The sequence below is a fragment of the Aquila chrysaetos genome, chromosome Z (assembly GCF_900496995.4).
Source record: "Aquila chrysaetos chrysaetos chromosome Z, bAquChr1.4, whole genome shotgun sequence".
NCBI classification, from domain to species: Eukaryota; Metazoa; Chordata; class Aves; order Accipitriformes; family Accipitridae; genus Aquila; species Aquila chrysaetos.
Window position 1 is genome coordinate 36535846 of NC_044030.1, and position 21432 is coordinate 36557277.

Below are 21432 nucleotides of genomic sequence, written 5' to 3' on the forward strand. Positions count from 1 at the left end.
TGAAAATTACTTCAGTTAAGTGACCTCTTCACAGCTAGAGGCTACGCAGAAAGGGCTTTTTTTGGCTTCGTTAGGTGGGCGCAGTAACTTCTGTCTTTTTGGGAAAAGGCTTGAAATTTTTCTCTCGCTATTCCCTTACTTTTGCTAGCATCACACAATACCAGCTTCCCTACTCCTCCTCTCGCCTTGACATATGCGTCTGGCAATCGATAAAAGTCGCGTGAAGTGATAGACAATACCATAGGCTTAGCTACGGACATGGGTGGGTCTGCTGACAAACGATTAAACATATGCTACTGGATCTTCGGTAACTTGGATGTATTTCAGTGAAATGACAAATGGATGTGAGGAACAATTTATGGCTTGTGCTGGAGATGAGCATCTTGCACCATTAACTTAGGGATGCATATAAATCTGGAGGGTACGAGGGAGATCTTGAACTTCAGAATTGAAGCCGTCCCTGCAGGCACAGCGGCCTATATGGGATATAATTCCTGTTGTCGGCCATCCGGGGCTGTAGACGGTGCAGTCCCCTTGAGGTCGGGAGGATGAGGAGGCAACGCCCCAGCACCTCGGAGCTCGTGACAGTAACAACATACCCAGGCTGCGGGCACACACGCCACAGGAAAAAGACGCGGTCAGGAAGGACTACGCTTCTCGGCTGGAAAGCTGTTAACCGTTCGGGGCCGGGGAGCAGAGGGTAGAGCAGGGGCAGAGCAGACGGCTTCCCTCCTCCCGAAACTACATCCCCTTCCGTGCCCAGCCTTTGGATGAGAGACCAGCGCAAGGACGGTGCTACCCGGCGTCCGGTGCCCGCCCTCGGGCGAAGCGAAGCTGCCTGCGGCCGCCGATCAGCCCCCGGCCTCTCCCGACGCGGCGGCGGCGGGAGCGGGGCACCCCGGTGCGCGCCCGGGGGCACCCCCGCCCCACCGCCCGGCCGGCCCCGGCCCCGGCCCCGGCCCCGGCCCCGGCGGACGGCGGGGGGCGGCGGGGGGCGGCGGGGCCGGGCCGGGTGGCGGGGCCGCGGCGCGGGGGATCCGCGAGCGGCACCTAAAAAAATCGTTTCCTTCCGGAGCGGCGGCGGCCGGCACTTCCCCGGCGCGGCGCGGGCACTGGCGGCGGCGCCGCCGCCCTCCGGGCTGAGGCGCTCGGAAGCCGCGGAGGAAGCCGGCTGAGCGGCGAGCGCGGAGAGGGGGCCGCCGCCGCCGCCGCCGCCGTGTGGAGGAGGCTGAGCGGTGGGAGGGGCGGGGAGGGACCAGCCGCCCCGGTGACAAGGTGCCAGCGGAGCGGCGGGGCCGCCGCTAGTGCTCCGCCGTCGTCGCCGCCGCCCTCCCGCCCGGAGAAGTTTGACTCGGGAGCAGCGCAGACGCCCGGGCCGTCGCGGCGAGGCAGGGAGCCGCGCCGGGAGTCGCCGCGCCCGGGGCCGCCGCGGGACGGGGGTCGCCTCCTGCGGGAGGCGGCGGGGGGACACCGGCGGCGGCGCTCCGGGAGCCGCCCCGCCCGCGCCATGGCAGCGCGGTCCCGGAGACCCTGGCTGAGCGTGGTGCTGGGGCTGGTGCTGGGCTTCACCGCCGCCTCCTGGCTCATCGCCCCCAAAGTGGCCGAGCTGAGCGACAAGAAGAGGCGCGGCGCCAGCCTCTGCTCCTACTACGGCCGCTCGGCGGGGCCGGGGGCGGCCGGGGGCGCGGCGGCGCCGGGCGGGCAGCAGGCGCCGCCGGAGGCAGCGGCGGTGCTGGGCGGCACGAGTTTCAGGAGCAGCCCCTGGGAGCTGCCGCCGGCGGCGGAAGAGGGCACTGTCTCCAGCCCCGCCGCCGGCGGGGAAGGGGAGCCGGAGGAGGAGGAGGAAGGCGCCGAGAAGCGGCGCGGCCGGCCCGGCGGCAGCCACAACGGGAGCGGGGACTGGGGGGCAGCCCCGGGCTGCGCCAAGCCCCGCAGCTTCCTCTACGTCGGGGTGATGACGGCCCAGAAGTACCTGGGCAGCCGGGCGGTGGCGGCGCAGCGGACGTGGGCGCCCTCGGTGCCGGGCCGCGTGGAGTTCTTCTCCAGCCAGGGCTCCGCCGCGCCCCCCGGGCTGCCCCCGATGCCCGTCGTCGCCCTGCCCGGCGTGGACGACTCCTACCCGCCGCAGAAGAAGTCCTTCATGATGATCAAGTACATGCACGACCACTACCTGGACAAGTACGAGTGGTTCATGCGGGCGGACGACGACGTCTACATTAAAGGTGACCGGGGCGCGCCCCGCCGCCGCCGGCGGCCGGGAGGAAGGGAGGGAGGGGAGCGCTGGCCTTGGGGGCCCGGCGGGGTCCCACGGGGGGTAGGGAGAGTCGGTTCCCGCCCGGGGGGGGCGGGGAGCGCAAGGGGTGCCTCGACCCACCCCGCGCGCCGGCGGCGTTTGCTTCCAGCCCCCGTGTGCGGGGGGGCGTGGGGTGCCGTCCCGGCGCTGGTGGGAACCCCGAGGTGCCCCCGCGGGGCGGGGCCGGGCCGGGCCGGGCCGGGCCGCCCGCGGAGAGTCCGGGGCGCGTCGGAGGGCCGAGGCGGCGGGTTGGACCGCGGCGGGCACGGCGAGCGGTCCCTGCGTGGGCGTGGGATGCCGGTGCGGCGGCCCGGCGGGCGAGGCTCTGCCGTGGGCCGGCGGAGAGGGTCCTGGGGCCGGGCGTGGGCAGCGGAGCGGCGGGGTGGTGCCGGCCCCGCGTCCCGCTGCGCTCGGCCGGGCAGCCTAAGGGTGGCGGTCCCGCCTCGACCCGCCGCCCGTGCGCAGGCGGCGGGGGGTTGAGGGGGGGAGCGGCGCCGGCCGCGTCCCACTCCGGCCGGGCAGTCCCCGCGGCGGCGGCGGCGGCGGCGGCGACTCTTCAGCCCGACGGCTCCGATTCGGTACTCCTTGGGAATGGTGTTTTCAGCACTAGTAAAAGTTCTCCGTTGGCTCACTGACACTTGGGCTGAGCAAACGCCGCCCCTGAAGGCTCCTTGTAAAGCCGCTGTTGTCCGTCGCAGCGTGTCTCTCTGCAGAGTACTAGCCCGATTTCCGAGCGAGTTTTACAGCACCGTTAGAAGATGCTGCTCTGCAACCCGCTTCCTTTTGGTCTGCGCTTGTCGCTGCTGTGACTTACTCGTGCAGCGTCCTGCTCTTGGGAAAGAAAGAGAGGCTGAAGTTGTAAGCGTAGGCCCAGGTTGCGGGCGTGGTTGCTTGCACTGTTGAACGCACTGTTGAGAGTTAACTGGAGGTAGCTGTGTACTGCCCTATTTGCCGCTCGATTTTGTTGGAGTCGTTTAATGGGCTGCTTGCTTGTCAGCTGTCACTCATCCGTGAAACACTCGCACACGTACGCATGTATATAGGTTTATATATTTGGCTGCAGACGTGAAAGTTGTCAGTGTTTTCTTTGGGCTCATTTTGGAGTGGTAATGAACCTGTCTTTAATTGGTTCTAAGCTTCCGAGTTAAACCTATCCAGAAATTTTAATTCCGAGAAAATATGAAATCACAATTTCTTAAAAGAAATAGGTACGGGGTTTGAAGGAAAAGTGTGTAGACATTGTAGCACTGGAAATACTTTGGAAGGAGCCTGAGTTTTACCTTGTTCCAGCAACTACTTCGTAATCAAACACATTTATCTCAGTTAATTTAGATCTGCTCTGGTCTTTTCAAAAATGAATCCTATTAGAATGATACATGGGATTTCCCGTCTCCTCCTCTTCCTCCCCAGCTTGGTACTATCTTGGTAAATTGTCCTACTTTAGAGAGAGTCTTAAACTAGCCAGGGAGTGCTTTCCGTTAGTATTGGTTGAACAGAACAAGGTTTACTGGTAAAATTGAGTTTTGGTCATATTCTGGCTTTTCGCTGAATGAAAATGTCATTGTAATGTTAATTAATAATAATAAAAAAAGTCGTCACTTTTTTACTGTGAAAAGTAAACTTGTCCAAGGATATTTTCAGTTGGGTATAGGACACTGCTTTGGAAGTGATTTCCTGTGACGGTCTCACATGTGCCTGTTACATTTTTAAAAAAGCTTGAGGTACAGAAAAAGAGATGGCTGGCAGACTAGGCAGAGAAAGAACGGTAATCTTTTCTCTTTTTCAGGTGAAAAATTGGAGGAGTTTCTTCGCTCACTGAACAGCAGTAAGCCTCTGTATTTGGGACAGACTGGTCTGGGTAATATTGAAGAACTCGGAAAACTTGGGCTGGAGCCTGGAGAGAATTTCTGCATGGGAGGGCCAGGAATGATCTTCAGCCGGGAGGTTCTCAGGAGGATGGTGCCACATATAGGTGAATGCCTTCGAGAAATGTACACCACTCATGAGGACGTGGAGGTGGGCAGGTGTGTCCGAAGGTTTGGAGGAACTCAGTGTGTTTGGTCATACGAGGTAAGTGACGGTGTAAATTGCAACGTGCTGTTTGTTTACAGAGTTTTACATCTTGCAACTTAAGTAGCTGTATCCGCAATCTCTTCCCACCATGATTATGTTTTAACGCATGCATCAGAATGTAAACCCCAGACTGTAATGAAAAAAGAGAGGAAAACATTCATGGCATGTTGCTGCAAGCATGTTTATTTCTACTTGTGTCTTTCAATTTTCATTGGTGACAATTACTGCAGCCATGTTGTAAGTATTGCTATGCTGTAAGTTGCTAAAGCATTACCTTGAGGTTTTCTACATATAATCCGTGACAGGATGCTGCTGTATTGGACGTATGCTGTTCAGGTTGGATCTAAATTTTTAAGAACTTGGTTTTGGATAAGCGTGTGGCATATCTGTTTGTTCTGCATTGCAGTTTCTTAAAATATGTTGTGGTATTTGAAGAAGAATTGCCTGTATTTTCTTAATTACTCAGATGTATTTTAATGGCATTCGTTACTGGCAAAAGCAGAAATGGGAGTTGTGGGGTTTTTTTTCTTGTACAGAAATGAAATTTGTTACGCTACCTGTGTGTACCATACGCTTTTGACAGTGTTTTTCTTAGTGTAAAACCCTGTTAAAGTCTGTTAAGGACACATGCAATGTAACAAATTTGCCTATGCCGAAGTCATTTTAGGAGCAAATGACTTCATTCAGTAGTAACATTTTCTAAAGTAACAAAGATGTGTTGCAATACCCAAAAAGTTCATTTGCAGTGCCGTAACTAAAATTCAGGCCTATTTCTCTGGAAGTACTGTGGTTAGTGGCAAGACTATCTTTGTAAGTAAAAATAGACTAAGCAGGCAACTGCCAGAAAGGGTGAAGGGTGGTAGCTAATATGATGAATGTGATTTTAGTTATTTTGACCGGTTCTTTAATATTAATATATGCTTGCCCTTGTGGCACTCCCTTGTTAAGCGGGAAAAATCATTTAAATGGGCCACTGAAAGAGGTGATGTGCTATTAACGGGCAAAAAGACAGGAAAAATAATTAACTTTGTGGATTAGTGTTTCTCTGAGTGGCCCAGGGAAAGGTGGCCATTTTAAAAATGGGTTTGGTAGGCTACAGTGCATGTAAACAGGTGAACGAAAATAAATATTGAATGGTTGACACTAATTAGGTAGAAATCTTAGAGGTGGAAATCTTATCCTTTACTTCACAATAGAAGGGTGCTTTTAGAGGCTATTTCAACAAATGTTGTAAATGTCAACGTAAAATAATACAGCCATTGCACTGGTAGAGCAGGGAAGGCACTTACCGTGCAGATGGATGTCGATGTAGGACTAGTGGTTCTTAATCAGACTTCCAAACTGCACACTACGTTGGCAGCTTAATCTTACACTCTGATGTGTTTGGGCTGTGTCTGTACAAGGTCGTTTGCAAATCCTTATGGGCATGTGATGCCTGCTGATCTGTATCAGATAGCAGAATTATGATTCTGTCTTGACAGTCGTATCTTGGAAGGGGTTTTGGTTTTCTTTTTCTGGTTTGTCTTCTTGGGAAGAAATCTGGGGAAGGAGAGAAAACTGATAACAGATAACATTATCACTGTGGTTATAATTCATTTTGATGTTGAATGTCAGGAGGTTTTGGTTCCAGGCACTGAGCGTAAGTGGGATAGAGCAAAAAAATATGTTTACTTTCTTCAGTTTTGGAGACTGAGTTATGTGACTGCCCAGAAGCACAGCTTTTCAAGGTAGGATTGGGGCCTGAAAACATAAACTTTTTGTAAAAATCATGTGTGTTTATGGGATCTGGAATAGAGTGACACCAGTCTTGACTGTCAGTTGCTCTTGAATGCCCTAGGTCTGTATAGTAAAGAATGGAAAAAGAAAAAACTGTGTTAGGCATTGCAATAGCAGCTGCTCATTTCTGACCAGTATTTTCCATTTGTTAGAAGAATCTTTGACCCTGTTGCTGGTACAGGAGATGCTCCAGAAGATGCAGATGATTAAGACAAAGCTGCTTAGGATGCTATCCCACTGTTAAATCTGTGTGGAAGGGAAGAAGCGAAATAGGTTGTCTGGAGAGAGAGGAGCTGCATTTGTGCTTTGGCATAGTTTGTGTTGTGTGGCTGGTTGTTTCAAGCAGTCTGATACTGCACCTGAGCAGATTGGCGTGTTGCGGGTTGGTAAATTAGTTGGTGACAAAGGTGACTTTTTTCCCAGGGCACTGAAAGTGTTGCTCCATGCTTTTTCATTCCTGCCTTAGATCAGCAACACTCTGTGTGTGCTAGAAGGGGAATTATTCCCTCAGATACTCTTGTGTGAAATGTAAAATGGGGGCCAGGACTTTCTGCATAGCCAGTTGCACTTTTGTCCTGAAGTGCTCTTGTTGTATATAAATATTAAACTGAGTGCTGCTGAGCTGCGAGATTTTTTTGAACTTTGTTGCTTTTGGGAAGATGCATAATTTGTATTTTGTATGTGTTGCTGAAGACTAATATAAACTGGAAACAATTGCATTAAAATTCATAGAAGCAGAAAAGCTATAGAAGAGTTGAATCACTGTTGCATCATGTTTTACTAGATTTGTTTTCTAAGAACTGGATGGGAAGGTCTCTTTTTGGTGCGGATGAAAGAAATCAGAGAGTTCAAGAGAAAACCTGAAATGCTTGATCTTTGCTAGTGTATTGGGTTTGCGTGGCAAGGTTTTGGTAGGCGGGGGGGCTACAGGGGTGGCTTCTATGAGAAGCTACCAGAAGCTTCCCCTATGTCTGACAGAGCCAAGGCCAGCCAGCTCCAAGTCGGACCCGCCGCTGGCCAAGGCCGAGCCCATCAGCGACGGTGGTAGTGCCTCTGGGGGAACAGATTTGAGAAGGGGGAAAAAACCCATGTGTAACACCAGCAGCAGTCAGGAGAGAGAGGAGTGAGAACATGTAAGACAAACAACCCCGCAGACCCCCAGGTCAGTGAAGAAGGAGGGGGAGGAGGTGCTCCAGGTGCCGGAGCAGAGATTCCCCCGCAGCCTGTGGGGAAGACCATGGTGAGGCAGGCTGTCCCCCTGCAGCCCATGGAGGTCCACGGTGGAGCAGATATCCACCTGCAGCCTGTGGAGGACCCCACGCCGGAGCAGGTGGGTGCCCGAAGGAGGCTGTGACCCCGTGGGAAGCCCGTGCCGGAGCAGGCTTCTGGCAGGACCTGCGGACCCGTGGAGACAGGAGCCCACGGTGGAGCAGGTTTTCTGGCAGGACTTGTGACCCCGCAGGGGACCCGTGCTGGAGCAGTGTGTACCTGAAGGACTGCAACCCGTGGAAGGGACCCATGCTGGAGCAGTTTGTGAAGAACTGCAGCCCGAGGGAAGGACTCACGTTGGAGAAGTTCGTGGAGAGCTGACTCCGGTGGGAGGGACCCCACGCTGGAGCAGGGGAAGAATGTGAGGAGTCCTGCCCCTGAGGAGGATGAAGTGGTGGAGACAACGTGTGATGAACTGACTGTAACCCCCATTCCCTGTCCCCCCGTGCCACGGCAGGGAGTTAGGTGGAGAATCCGGGAGCGAAGTTGTGCCTGGGAAGAAGGGAGGGGTGGGGGGAAGGTGTTTTAAGATTTGGTTGTATTTCTCATTACTCTGCTCTGGTTTGATTGGCAATAAATTACATTAATTTTCCCCAAGTTGAGTCTGTTTTGCCCGTGATGGTAATTGGTGCATGATCTCTCCCTGACCTTATCTCGACCCACGAGCCTTTTGTTATATTTTTCTCTCCCTTGTCCAGTTGAGGAGGGGGAGTGATGGAGCGGCTTTGGTGGTGCTGGCTGGGGTTAAACCATGACACCTGGGTGGCTCAGTTGGTGTAGGTAGGTCTGGCTGCCTGTCAGGTTTTATTCTGCTGCCATTTAGAGTTACCTAGTAAACTATGACAGCTTATATACATAATATGCTTGCTGGCAAGGAGAGGTTTGCAACGTTGACTTTTTGTTTTTTTTGGCGGTCTTTTTTTTTTTTTTTTTTTTTTTCAGAATGAATAAGAAAAGAAGAGGTGCACAAGGCTGCAATGAGCCACTCTTATTCTTGGGGCTTGCTAGAGTTTAATTCTTGTTCTGCCAGATTTGAAGGCAGGGCTAAAGGCTGGGTCTCCCACATAGCAAATAACTTATGGCTGAGGTGATGAGTCTCTCTGTGTCTCTCCTGATGGAGCTCCTCCACTTTAAATAAAGAGTTAGTCATCGGATTGCTGAGAGAGTGAATCTAATAACAGTGTTTTCAGGGCACTTGTGCGGAATGGAGGAGACAAAAACCTGCCCTCAGGCTGCAATCTGACAGTTGCTCTAAGCTGACATAAATACTGAAGGGTGGTTGCTCTTTTGGGTTGGTGTCCTGTTTTGCAGGACTCGTGCAGCCCTGTGGTGAGCTGGAGATGTGTCAGGATCCACTTGAAACCTGAACCTGACCAAAAATGTTTTCTTCAGCTGAATCAGTACTCAAGGCAAAGCTTTGCTGAGCACGAGCATCAGAAGAAAGAAGTGGTCACGTTCAGCCAGGAATGAAGGGGCAGGAGAGTGTCAAACCGCCCTTCTTGGCAGCACCTTACATTCAAATTGGCTGGAAGCAATGGTTGAACTGCAGCCTAAATCTAGTACATTTCCTTGCTACATGAGGAAGGATCTGCTGGAAGTGTTGTATTTTGGATGGATCATTTTCTACAGAATATCCACCCTTGTTCTGATATGTTTTTCAACTGTATCTTAATTTATCCTGCAGGTTTGATGATGCTGTAACGATCAAGGTGTAATAAACCTGGCAAATTTGTCTAAAATATCGCTGTAAAAGGCCTTTTGGTTTTGTTAGGTGTTAGCAGCTTCTGCTTCCCCAAATCAGTAACAGTAGAGGTTAAAAAGGCCCTTTTGCTTTTGTGCTTTCAGAATCATATTTCAAGCTAGCACTCTCTCTTCCACTAATTTTGAAGCCTTGAAAGGTTTTTCTTTAAATGAAGGAAAAGATTAGCTTGCTTTTAGTGACTCATACTGGTTTTATTCTTTGGAAACAAAAATACAGTTAAAAAACTGCAATGCTGTGTTATTCCTCTCTTTGCTGTTTAGGAGGGACTTGACTATAGAGGACCATTTGGAAAAAAAGGCTGATTGCTTTATCCTCTCCGCTGCCCGCCCCCCCCACCCCCCCACCCCCCTTTTTTAATGTTTCTGATTTCAGGAGACCATTTTGTAATTTGTAACCTAAGTTCATAACAGATCAAATAGTGTAGTTCAACAAAAGAACAAAATAAAATGCACTGCATGAATTAAGTGGCTGTAAGAATTCAAGCAGAAATCAAACATTGTCAGGGTATAAATACTGACAATCAGAGAATGTTTTTCTTCAGAAGATGAAAAATGACAAATGCAGCATAAAAAGATTTTTAGGTCATTTGTCAGTGTATTTGGAACATATATTCTAATGTTAAGTTTGTAAAGCTTTTCTTTTTGTAGCCTTTTTTTTCCCTTTCTGTGGGAGAAAATATCATAGAATCATAGAATATCTCAAGTTAAAAGGGAACCATAAGTATCAACTCCAATGCCCTCTACATTCATTTTAAACTTAAAAACTACATTCATACGAAAAACTACATTAATACAAACCACCCCATATACTTTTGATCTTTTGGTAATGTGTACGTTGATATCGAAAGAAAATACTGTACTTTGTATGTACAAGCAGTCCACATTAATGATTGTTTTCCTATTGTTTTTTTCCTTTTACAAAGTTCTATGATGACCATAGTATACAGTCTCATGACTATAACATTTTTTTAATAATGCAGATCTCTAATATCCTATTTGTTGTTGATTCCCAGTAGTAACAGTAAAAGTTACAGTAAATATCCTGGGAAACTGCCTATTTGGATCAAACTGCATGCTCAAAAAGCTTCCCTTTGCAGTGCACTGGTATTGTGACTGTCTCCTGAGGTGCTGGCACCTTTGCAAGCCATCTTCTGGCTTCCTCTAAAAATGCTTTATCTTTTCCTTTTTAATGTCAGTTTTCCTTCCAGCTATATTTTAATTTTTCGTTCAAGGCTTTGTCTCTCTCTTTGGTGAAGGTGTTGGTGGGTCACAACTCAGCTTTGGGTTGAACACTACACCAAACAGAAGCACTAGAGGTGTATTTGCCTTTGATGATGATAAGATGGTATTTTGCTCGTTTGGGTTTTGGAATGATCGGTCTTGAAGCAGCAGTACCCACCCCCACTTAAGCTATTGTTTTTGGGCAGCTTCGTTGGGTAGTTACATAAATGTAGCATCATTTTTAAAAAGCATAGAGAGAGCTGTCAGTGTCCTAGAATAGAAGTGCATGGAAGAGTGCATAATTAAGATGGTAGCAGGGGTCTCTGAGGGTATATGGAGAGGAATGAGATGATCACAGCGGCTCAGAACTATTTGCATAAATGGCCAATTACTGATACAGGATTGCGTATGTGCTCTCTTAACCATTTGTTATTAATAGCTATCTGATTACAGTAATGTTAAAGGTAGTTCTCAAACTTTTTGACTTTAATGTGATTCTCACCTGGTTAGAAAAGTGACCTACATTTCCATACCGTTGTAGTATAGTGTTTCTGTGTGTACATGATACTGAATAAAATGCAAATCATTAAATGCATATCCTGTTGCTGTAACCGTGGTGCTAAAATTGGGTCATTACTCTTGCCCTGTGTGGCTCTGTCTGGTCCTCATCTGAGCTGCCTGCACCTGTCGTGCTGTGCAGACCCCCTGCTCTTTCTCTGGCTTTTTAAGTAACCTCCTGTCATTCATTTGCTCTTTTACCTGGGGAATTTGGGGAGACTGCCTGGGGGTGCCGCCTCCCTTGCGTTCACACACCCTGGGGACTCCCTGTCATCTTGGCCCTTCTTGATCCTGCAAGATCAGCTTGGCTGGGAGTTGAGGAAGTTCACGGTGAAAAAACAGTCGTCCCCGGTACTTGCATGTTCTTGAGGGTCTTAAGCATTTCCCCACGTGGCTCGGCAGGACTGCAAGAGTTGGAGATACCTTTTTTTGGGGTCTTTATGGAGAAGGATTCAGATGGTATTCCCGCAGCTACCATGGAGGTGTGTGCCAGCACACGCTAGCCCATGGCTGTGGTCCACTGTATGGTGGCATCTTAGCTGTGGAGCCAAGAGCTAAGGGGGCTGTTTCTCAGCCTTGTTGAGAGTTAGCTTCTCTTAGGTTCCTGGCTTGTTTGCAGATTGGGTGTTCTGTCTTTCCTGCTGTGCCCCAAGAGGAAATACTGCTCGTGCCTTTTCAGAGTATGACAGCTGTGTAATTCTGACTCCCGGTGCTGAATTACCAAGGTGCTGGAGGACTCTGGGGGTGTGTTTTCATGTCCGCGATGTGAAGAAAGCATGGATACACCTTCCTTTTAATCTGTTTTCTTCTGTGATGCCAGTAGCTATTTATGTGCAGGACTATTGGGGCTAGCTAACAGCTTTCCTGTCCATTTTGAATGTTTGTGCATTCTTAAAGCAAGTAGTTCAAAGGTTTTCCTGTTTAAGAATAAGCTCTTATTTGAACTACCAAAGCATTCGACAGACCAGCAAAAGAAAAACATTAGGAAAGGTTCTTAAATGATTAAAAATATGTCTTTAGTTCTGCATATGGGTATCCGGAGCCATCTCTCAAGATATACGGAAATTTAAACCTAAACACGGTCAACTTTTTTCTCATGTTTGCTCTCATTTTATGGGAAATGTTTTCTCACGACTTTTGTGCAACTGGTGTATTGGAGGTGGTATTTCCATAGACGTAGAAGCCTAGTGCAGAAGGCTAGCTGTTCAAGTGGGTTTAAAAATAGTGTTTGACATGAGATGACGCAATTGTGGCACAGCTATTGTAAGAGTCGTCTCATTTAAACCCATCACATCACCACTCTTGACAGTGCCTGTCACATTATACAAGGAATAAGCTTGATTTTTGAAGAGACTTGCAGATGAAGAACTTGACTGCTTTAGGGTCAACAGTGGATTCAGTGCTTTAAGTGAATCCATGAAACAAAGCACAATGAAACGCTGATGTTTTTATTTTTTGCCTTGAAATAGTTTTCTATTTTACCTTTACCTTAAAATCAAGTAAACCAAACCACAGGAGAAGCATTAGTTTCCATAGATATTCCCAGAATTATCTTTATTTTCAAAATTTTGTCTTTCCTAGGTGTTCTGAAACAAATTTCCCTTTCCTACTTTGGTCATACTTTGACAAAGAGTTTTGTTAAACAGTCCTGCTTGAGCCTTTCTGAAGATGAAGTGTTTGTTGCAGATTACCAGGTAAATCAAATAGTATAGAGTTGCTCAAAGTGTGTATAGTCTTCTCAGAGACACTGATAGTTCACAGGTTGCTTCCTCCTACTCCCTCCCAACCCCCTGAGTTGATGGGGTTTGTTACTTCTTCTGGGCTGGTCTTTGTATCTCCTCTTGTCCTGACTTAGAAAATCTCCTAGACATAACTTTTTCCTGACTTTCACTTTCCAACCTCACATCTTTTGATGAGATCAAAAGATGCACTTCTGCCGAAGTAGAAAATGCTCACAAAGAGAGAAGCTGGAAGTTGTAAACAAGGAGAGTTACAGAAATTGTTTGAAATAAGTGCTAATTAAATGTACTTATATTTACTGTGGTATTTCATTAGGTATCAAAAATAGGATATGTTTCTTTTTTTAGAAGAATAAGCTTTCAAGCTACTGTTCCAGTTCTGTATGTTTCTTGGGAGTTTTCTGCAAGTAGACAAATAGGTATAAAGTGTAGCTTGATCATTTTAGGTCTTCGGGCTTTATTTATTCTGTGGTTCTCATTACCAAACTGATTTCCCCCTATTTTTAGTTCTTACGTGAGAAGGTATGTATTAAGTCATTGTCAGTATTTGCTGTTGTAACACATTCTCTAAAATTCATTTTTATTTAGTTATTTGATCTCATAATATACCATGAACTATTCAAAGAATATATATATTATTTAAAGCGTAGCAGGAGCTGCTACGCTATGAGTAGTTTATTCCATCTGTCTAGTGCTGGCTAATGATTTAAGCTCAAGATGAGCACACAGGTTGGTTACTCTTTAGTACCAATTTGGAATGGGGCAGTAAGTAAATGTGTAGTTCCACCCCAGGTGCAGTATTTTTGGCTTCCTGGGTATCACACTACGAAAAGATTTTTGGCCTGTTTTTAAGAATTGTTTTAAAGCATGCGTATACTTTAGGAGACAAAGAACATCTTGAACTAGAGGTATAATTTTAGGAAATTCTGGAGGAGGTTAAGCAGCCTGGTAACTGATGGTCTTCTTGAATGCTGTTTTATGTATGAGTTAGTCTTGAAATGAACCTAGGAAAGGGAAGGTTACCTTTTCATTTACTTTTTATTTAGTGCTTTTGAGACACATTTTCCACAGTCATTTTCCACATTGGTTGAAGTTTTACCTTTAGTAAACTAACCTTTGTGAACATTTAGAAATGAAAAAAAAAAAAAAAAAAAAAAGCCTAAAATAACTCTCTTCTGGAATGTGCTGGTTTAACCAGGCATTTAGAATACTGAAGATTAAAACCCGAGGTACTGACTGGGCAGATTGTTTGTTTGTTTTTGGTTTGTTTTTTTTTTAGTTTTTAGTTTGCGATAAAATATTTGATTTAGAAACTTGGAAGTATTCCTTTTAATAATTTTCAAATAGGATTGTCATTTTTTACCTTGTTTTTTGTGCACTTGATACTTTGAAGTGTTTTATATTTTCAAGATTGCTTTAAAGTACATTTGAGTCCCTCAGCCTTTTTTGATGTTTGTTTCTTTTTTTTTTTTTTTTTTTTTTTACAACCATTCAAGGGCAAATTAACATCCGAAGGATGATAATTTTATCACCAGGTACGATGCTCCTTTTGACTCTGTATTTCCTGGTATCAGGGAGGTGTTTGTTCATGGGGCCCTTTCTGAGTGTGGCGTGTGTGAACGAGCTCCTTATGGCGTGGAAGCAGATGCACTGAAGACCTGCAGCATTTCTTTAGTTTAGTATACGTGGCTGCAATGCAGTGGAAGTGTATGTGGCCTTAACTACTTCATGAGGCATAGACTGTAAATCTGTATGCACAGAAATGTGCATTTGTATGTACATATGCGTGTATTTAAATCTTGTGTCTGGTTGATAAGCAAGCTCCCAGGGGCATAAGTGAAGGTTCTTTGGAGCTTTTAAGCTGTGCTTCTAGGTATTTATTGCAGTCTCTCTACGTAAAGCTTAAGAATTTGGCTTTCAGCTTTTCATTTTCAGTTTTTCATTTCTCTTCTTAGTTGTATCTGTATCCTTCTGTTCTGTATGTACATGTATTTTCGCTTCCAGCTTGAATTTGACTAACCTTTTCAGCTTTCTGTTTTCCTTGAAAGCTTTTTCTTTCCAGCTACAGACTGTAGCACACCTGTTATCGTAATAAGTTTTCATCACCAAAGGGGACTACCTTATGGACCAGCTCTTATCCTGCCAGAATTGCATGGCTTCCTATTGTTGCTCATGATAAAACAGTGACTTTTTCTGTCACTTTTTATCAGTTTGGGGCAAAATTTTCTGAAGTGCATGAGTATCAGTTCGAAGAGTCAGGGAATTTAACTAGAACAGGTGTAGCTGATGACAAAGCTTTTACGAAAGTGCTTAACTCGGCAAATGAAACAGTTTTGTTACGTGCTATTGATATTTTTAACTGTTGTATTAAAATAATTCGTTAGGTATAAATCCGTCCTGCTAGAACCAATGAAAGCAAGTGCTGGTATTTTGGATTCTTCTTTTCTTCTACTCTAAATTTTTGTGATTGAAGATATTTTTCTTCACGTGGTAGAGGGAAATAATTGCACCTAACTGAGGGTAGTTGACTGTAACAGAAAATACAGTCAAACAGTAAAAAGTATTTTTTCTTAATATTTGGCTATAGTAATTTTGGGAAATGTAGTATTAGTGCATCCAAGAGGGTCATGTGAGTGTATATGTATTTCTGTAGTGGCATTTGATGCTTGAGGTTTGCTCAGAGTTGTAGCGCATGTCTTCTACATCTTTGAAAAAATTGATTCTTGTTTGTGCCTTCAAGCAAGAATTCTGTAACGAAACTGTGCATTTGGCATTCCTCCACCCTGGCCGTGGTACGTTGGCACTCACTTCCCTCTTCCAAATTTGTTAGCCTTAGTTTTTATTGTACTAAATCCAAGAATAAACCTGCTCTGTTCTTAAATTCCTATCCACGCTGTGCTGTTGGCCTGTATGCTTGAAGGTGACAACTCTGTCATGGGAGAGAGATGTAAGAGATGTATGGTCTTTACGGGACGGAGAGCCTTGAATGAGTAAGGGCTGGTATTCTTTCTTCAGTATGCTTATCAACTATCCCAGCCCAGCCTAAGCTTCCTAACTCATCACTGGAAACGTTTTGAACAGCAGTGGCTTTATTATTTTAGCTGCACATAATGCTAGAAGCAGGAGCTTCCCGCTCATCTCGGTTTAAAAGAGCTTTGCTGTGGTTAATAGAATGTTTAGTTTAATACTAAAATTTTAGTAAATAACTTCATTGTTAATTTTCCATTGCTAAATGTCATTTGGAGAATGTTTTCCTCGGAAATGGCCTTTGAGAAGATTTATTTGGAGGTTCTGCCATAAACCTGTGGAGTGGCCAATGAAAACAAACTAGCTGATGGTTTTACGAGTTTTAATATCCACGTTACCTTCCATGTAGGTACACTCTGTGTTCTTTCAAACTTGGAAGAAACTCAAATGCAATGCCTAGGTTGGGGGAGGAAGTGATTTGTGCTTTTCTTGTTGATTTTTATTTAGTTGTTTCTGTTTACCATAATTTTATTAATCAGCTTGGTCAAAATAAGTCTTTCTCTGCAGACTAGATACTACCTTGTACAAATGAAGTAACTTTTCGTCCTTATCACATCCATTATGATCATGTAGGTAGGTAACAAAAATAGCTGCTGGATTAAGTATTTCAGTTATATGGGAAGAGAAGCTTTAATGACTAGTACAAGGATAGAATCATACAGTGCTACTCTGTTATTTTTTAAACAGTTTCAAGAAAATTTTTGTGTTTTATAGTATAACTCTTATTCTTTGTTCACTGGGAATAAATACATAGTAATGAGAGATGTCCAGTAGAGTTTTTGGCATCTGTTCATCAGTACAGATAACAAAACAGCAACACTTCTGTATTTAACAGGCTGATACTTCCATTCATTGACACACTCTAAGAAGGTACTTAAGATACCTTCCACACTTGCATCATTCCCTTTTATAAACTTACTGAGCTCCATCTAAAATAATGGGGTTTTCCATTTTACCTGTGCTGTGCCACTGGAATACTGTTATAAAAATGTGATTGCTGTAATAAGTAGCTTCTTTACTTATGCTTTTAACTTGTTTGCGGCAAATATGCAGCCATTTGTTCTTCTTTACTTTAGAAAGCTCTTGTTTCATCCTTTGTACTTATCCATCAATATTGATAAATGCTACAGAGCTTTTATTTAATGAGAAGAATCCATGCTTTCTGTTCCTCTTTTTCTCTTAATCACCCTTCCTTTGATTTGCCTCAGTTTCTTGGTTTTTTGTTGTTTTTTTTTTCTTTTAATTAAATGTGTGGTCAGGATTGCCTATGGCATTATGTATGGGAACTCATCTGTAGCTTCTACAGTGCAGCTCAGGATTACATTTACCATTTGTAAGGCTTCATCACACTGTCAATTCATCACCATTTTGCAGTTGGTTAGTACTACTAGGTCAGTGTTGTCTTCGGCCATCTTCACTTATTGAGCTTCTGACTGGCAGAATATTTCACATGTGTTAAAATTTACTAGTATAGTAGTCGCATGTTTAATCCTGTTGCTGTTGGAACACTGTGCTGTCCTAAACATGATGTTGGAGTATCAGATAAAAATTGCTTTTTCCTGTGTCAATGAAATGTTCCTGGTTAGCTTAGTGACCTCCACAGCAAAGGCAGATGCTGTGGGTAGTAGGAGAGGGAATGTGCTGTATTGCATGATCACATCCCGTGTGGAGAATGCTAGCCGTTGTTCCAAGTCTACTTGTACCTCCTAGCAGGCAAATGATTAGTGAATAAGAAAGATTTCATCTCACAAAGAGCTTAATCACACGTGATGTTAATTGTTGAGGGCTTTCATTCCAACTACGGGAAGCAATTCAGTGCATCTTAGAGGAAAGTTGCGTTTTGGTCTTTTCACTTATCCTCTGATTTGCCATTTTCTTTTTTTGATGTTGTTCATTGTGAAATTACTGCAAATAAACATGTAAATTATCAGAAACCACTGAAGGAGCTCGAAGGACTGTCTTTGAACACTGGACTTTCTTTTTCAAGTCAGTTACTTGGATCCAATGCTGAATATCTGTGGAAGACAAACGTAGTAGTTCCCAGTTTTGCTCTACAGCTTTCGTAGCCAGGACAAATACTGAATGAATACTTGAGTCTGCTGGTAGAGTTGATGTTTCTGGTTGAAGAATGTTGACTGTGTAGTGCAGATCTTTTCATGCTATGACTTCATACCTAATTTGAAAAAAATAAAAATCCTGTGTGTACTGTTTATGAATGCTTTAATTCATGAATTGAAGTGGAAGACTCCAATTAATTGTTTAAGGAACTAAAGCTTGAAGAAGTGTATATGTGTACACGTGTACACACACACGTATGTATGTGTGTGTGTGTGTGTGTGTGTGTATATATATATAAAATGCTAGGAGAGCATGCCAGTGCTTCTTAACGTGACAGCTTGGGGCAATTTCCTTGAAATATCTACAATAAAATACAGACTTTTAAAAGACATGTTTGGATAGGTTGGAAAACATGTTCCCATGAAAAGAAGGCTTGCATAAATGCAAGGATTATTTCCAGCATTAATGCTTCTTCAGAGCTTTTCAACTTCAGTACTAAGCAGTAAATACCTGTGTGTTAAATCTCATGTGTACCTATACTCCTTAGGCAGTTTAGATCATGCCTGTGTCTTGAGGCTGGCATCAGTCCTGCAACTAATAGGAAACAAACAGCTCAGTCTTCACAGCATACAAAGCAGTCTGCTCCTGCCAGCTCTGGGAGCTTTCTTGGAAGAGAGATGTCAACTTTTGCAGAACTCAACTTTTCCTAAGTAAATTAATGAATGCAAGTTGCTGAGCTAAAACTGCCTCTGTAGTGTCCTTGCAGTGACCTGTGTTACATGCGGCTACATCCTTAGGTATGAAAAGATCTGGTTTTGGTGTCCTTTTGGCATTCGAATGATGAGAAGAGCCATAAAACTCTTGAGGAAGCTGTAGGGTGCCATTGTATACGCAGGTTAAAGCTACTGTCCATGACAAGTGGTGTGAGCTGAGGTGGAATCAGTCCACCTTCTCTCTTTGCTCTGATCAAAATCCTTGTCTTTTTACATCCTTCCTTATAGCTGTCACAGGAAAACTGTGGCTTGTAGAAGAGATGCAGTCCTTGAGTTTGTCATAGGCTCTAGCGGCTTTTTTGTGTTTTGCTTTTGGCTAACACCAAACTGTGTGGTAGCAGGAAACTTCACCGAAGTGTTTGGTTAAGTGGAGTCAGTCCTCACCCAGGGAAAGTTTATCTCGTCTCCTATCTTTCTCCACTTGCTGTCAGTATACAGGGAGAGAACAGTGTTCATTCCTACATCTGATCTCTTTAGCCTACTTTGTGGGAAGTCTTTTCAATTTAGAGTTCAATTAAATGTTTGTCACATACTGAATATAGGGACTTATTTTCTGCCATAAAATTGCCTCCTTGCTCAGTGCTCACACTCCCTCCATCCTCTGTCCCTTTCTGTGGCTTCGCCCTTCACATTCTTTTGCCACCTTGTCTCGTTGGCAGTAAAATTTTTTCTCGGGCTCTTGTCTCTGCTTTTGAAGTGACATGAAAACCTATAGAACCATAAAGAATTGCACTGTGTTACTGTGGGAATGAAACTGTTTTGATAAAAGCTACAATATGTCTATAAAAAGAAGAAAATTTTGTTAATGAAATAGATGTGCAAGGCAAACGTATTAAAGGAATGATGTGGGCTGTTAAAGTTGCATTCAGTGGTTTGAACATACCTAGAAAGGGGAGATGTAATTTTCAGTGTGTGAAACTTTAATAACTTTTGGAGGTTGTTGAGGAGGAAGTACATTTTTTCCAGTAATTTTTGAACTTTTTTTTCTGAAGTCCCAGAAAAGTAGCTCTACTTTCCTCTCCTTGCTTAAATAAAGAATATGTGCATAGATATTTCTCAACTACTTCCTCTTCATCAAATCTTCAGTTGCAAAAGCTTTTTTTTAATCAATATGCACATTTTGCTAAGAATATGGCTTCTATAGTCTTTATGTTTCCAGGGAAAGTATTAAAATTTCTTTATAGGGTTTTTAGTTTTGCTGTTGTGGGAAGGTGACAACTGGGATGTAATTCTCTGAGGTGGGGTGGGGAATAGGTTACTGTTGTGTTGATCTGTGGTGCAGTCCATCCTGCAATGGAAGAGTGTGAGTCACCTCATTTGTGTTTCTCACACAGTGGTGAAGGCATCGAAGATAGTGCTCGCTCTTCTTCCTTCTGTGTTACCCTGCAGTGCCGAGCTGCTGAGTGCCATTGCCTGAAGTGTTGCTTTGACACCAGACGTATTTTAAGATAAATGCAGTTTTCTTGGGGCTTCCTGTATACCTCTATGTCTTGAGTATATTTTTATTATTAGTTTATCTCCAGTACAGTTGTTCTATTGCACAAAGTCATACAAACTGCTGCTGAACTCATGAGGCCACATTGTTTATACACACCCTTTCTGTTCAGTCATTATCAAAAGTTCTTTAGCTATTAAATATTCATGATACATAGCATTCTTTGTCACAAATTTCCAAAAACTGAAGAATGTGATCATCATGGGGCATAGGTCTTCAAGGTTTTTCCTAAACTGGGCGAGGGAATAGCTTTTAGAAAGCATTTATAATGTTTAATAATTTCATATGCATGAATACCTTAATGTTCTCTAGGTGATGAAATCACCCAGCAATAAAAATGCTTCCAACACGGTAATGTGTGTTTTCTTAGAGTTTCTTCTTGAATGCCTGCAGCCGTGTTCTGTGTTCTAAATCCTTCAGATTTGATCAGTTAAATGTGGTTAGTTCTCAACATCATTTTGGGTGGGAGACTTATGGAAGATCTTAGGCGTTTGAAAGAAATTATCTTGGCAATACCTGCTGCAGTCGTCACTTCCCTGAATCCACACTCAGTGAATACCTCCATACTGTAGCGAAGGCTGGAGCTCTTGGGGTAGTCCTTGTTGAGATGCCATCTCTATAAAAGATAACAACTTGTGGTCCTGGCAACTAATGACCCACAGAGATCCCATCTTAATCTGCTCGACAACCTTTGTCTAACTTTTGCTGTTTTATGGTCAGCCTACATAAATCTCTTTGCAAAATGTTACAGTATTGCCACGTGTTACTGGACAGCTCATTAATGTTCTTTTTTTTAGCTAGATGAATTCTTGCCCTGTAGAAGAGCTGAACTCCTTGGACTTCTATCCAATACAAGTAATTACAAAATCTTTCATGTTCAAATGGTTTACAACCGTCATGCAGGTGACTTTTCTTATATTGCGTGTGTCTCAGTGAGCTCACTTTAGCACTCAAGAGTGCTCAGTTTAAGTAATAGATGGTACGCAAAGCTGAACAGGTTGTTTGGTTTGTGAACTGCTAGTGCGTGCCACTGGGTTGGCCGCAGAGTTTCTATAACAGTATTGTAAAATGTTCCTGAAATGTAATTACAGAAAAAAAAATACATTAAAACCTTTATTTTAAAGCTTTAAGAGGATATACACTCTGGAGGGATGAACAAACCCAATTAATTGCCTTTGAGTAAAGATAATGTAAGTTAATATATGTGTATGTATACATACATAAATAAACTCAACTTGAGAAAAAGAATATGTAAACTTTTCTGCTAAAACCTATGCAATCTGTAATTAAATAATAATCTATTCTACCAAACTGATAGGTTTTGAAATAGTCATTAAACTGACAGGCACTGTCATTTGGGTGATTTAGAAGCTTGTACAGGAATTAGTC

General features: G+C 44.4%; 1 protein-coding gene across 1 annotated transcript in view; it reads left to right on the top strand.

Annotated features, from left to right (window-relative positions):
* Positions 1-1151: 1151 nt before the first annotated feature.
* CHSY3 (chondroitin sulfate synthase 3) overlaps positions 1152-21432 on the top strand; it is a 160661-nt gene continuing 140380 nt past the window's right edge. The window contains exons 1-2 of the mRNA XM_030005232.2: positions 1152-2222; positions 4080-4363. Of these exons, the coding sequence (XP_029861092.1) occupies positions 1508-2222; positions 4080-4363 (999 nt within the window). The 5' untranslated portion in view covers positions 1152-1507. The remainder of the gene's footprint in view (positions 2223-4079; positions 4364-21432) is intronic.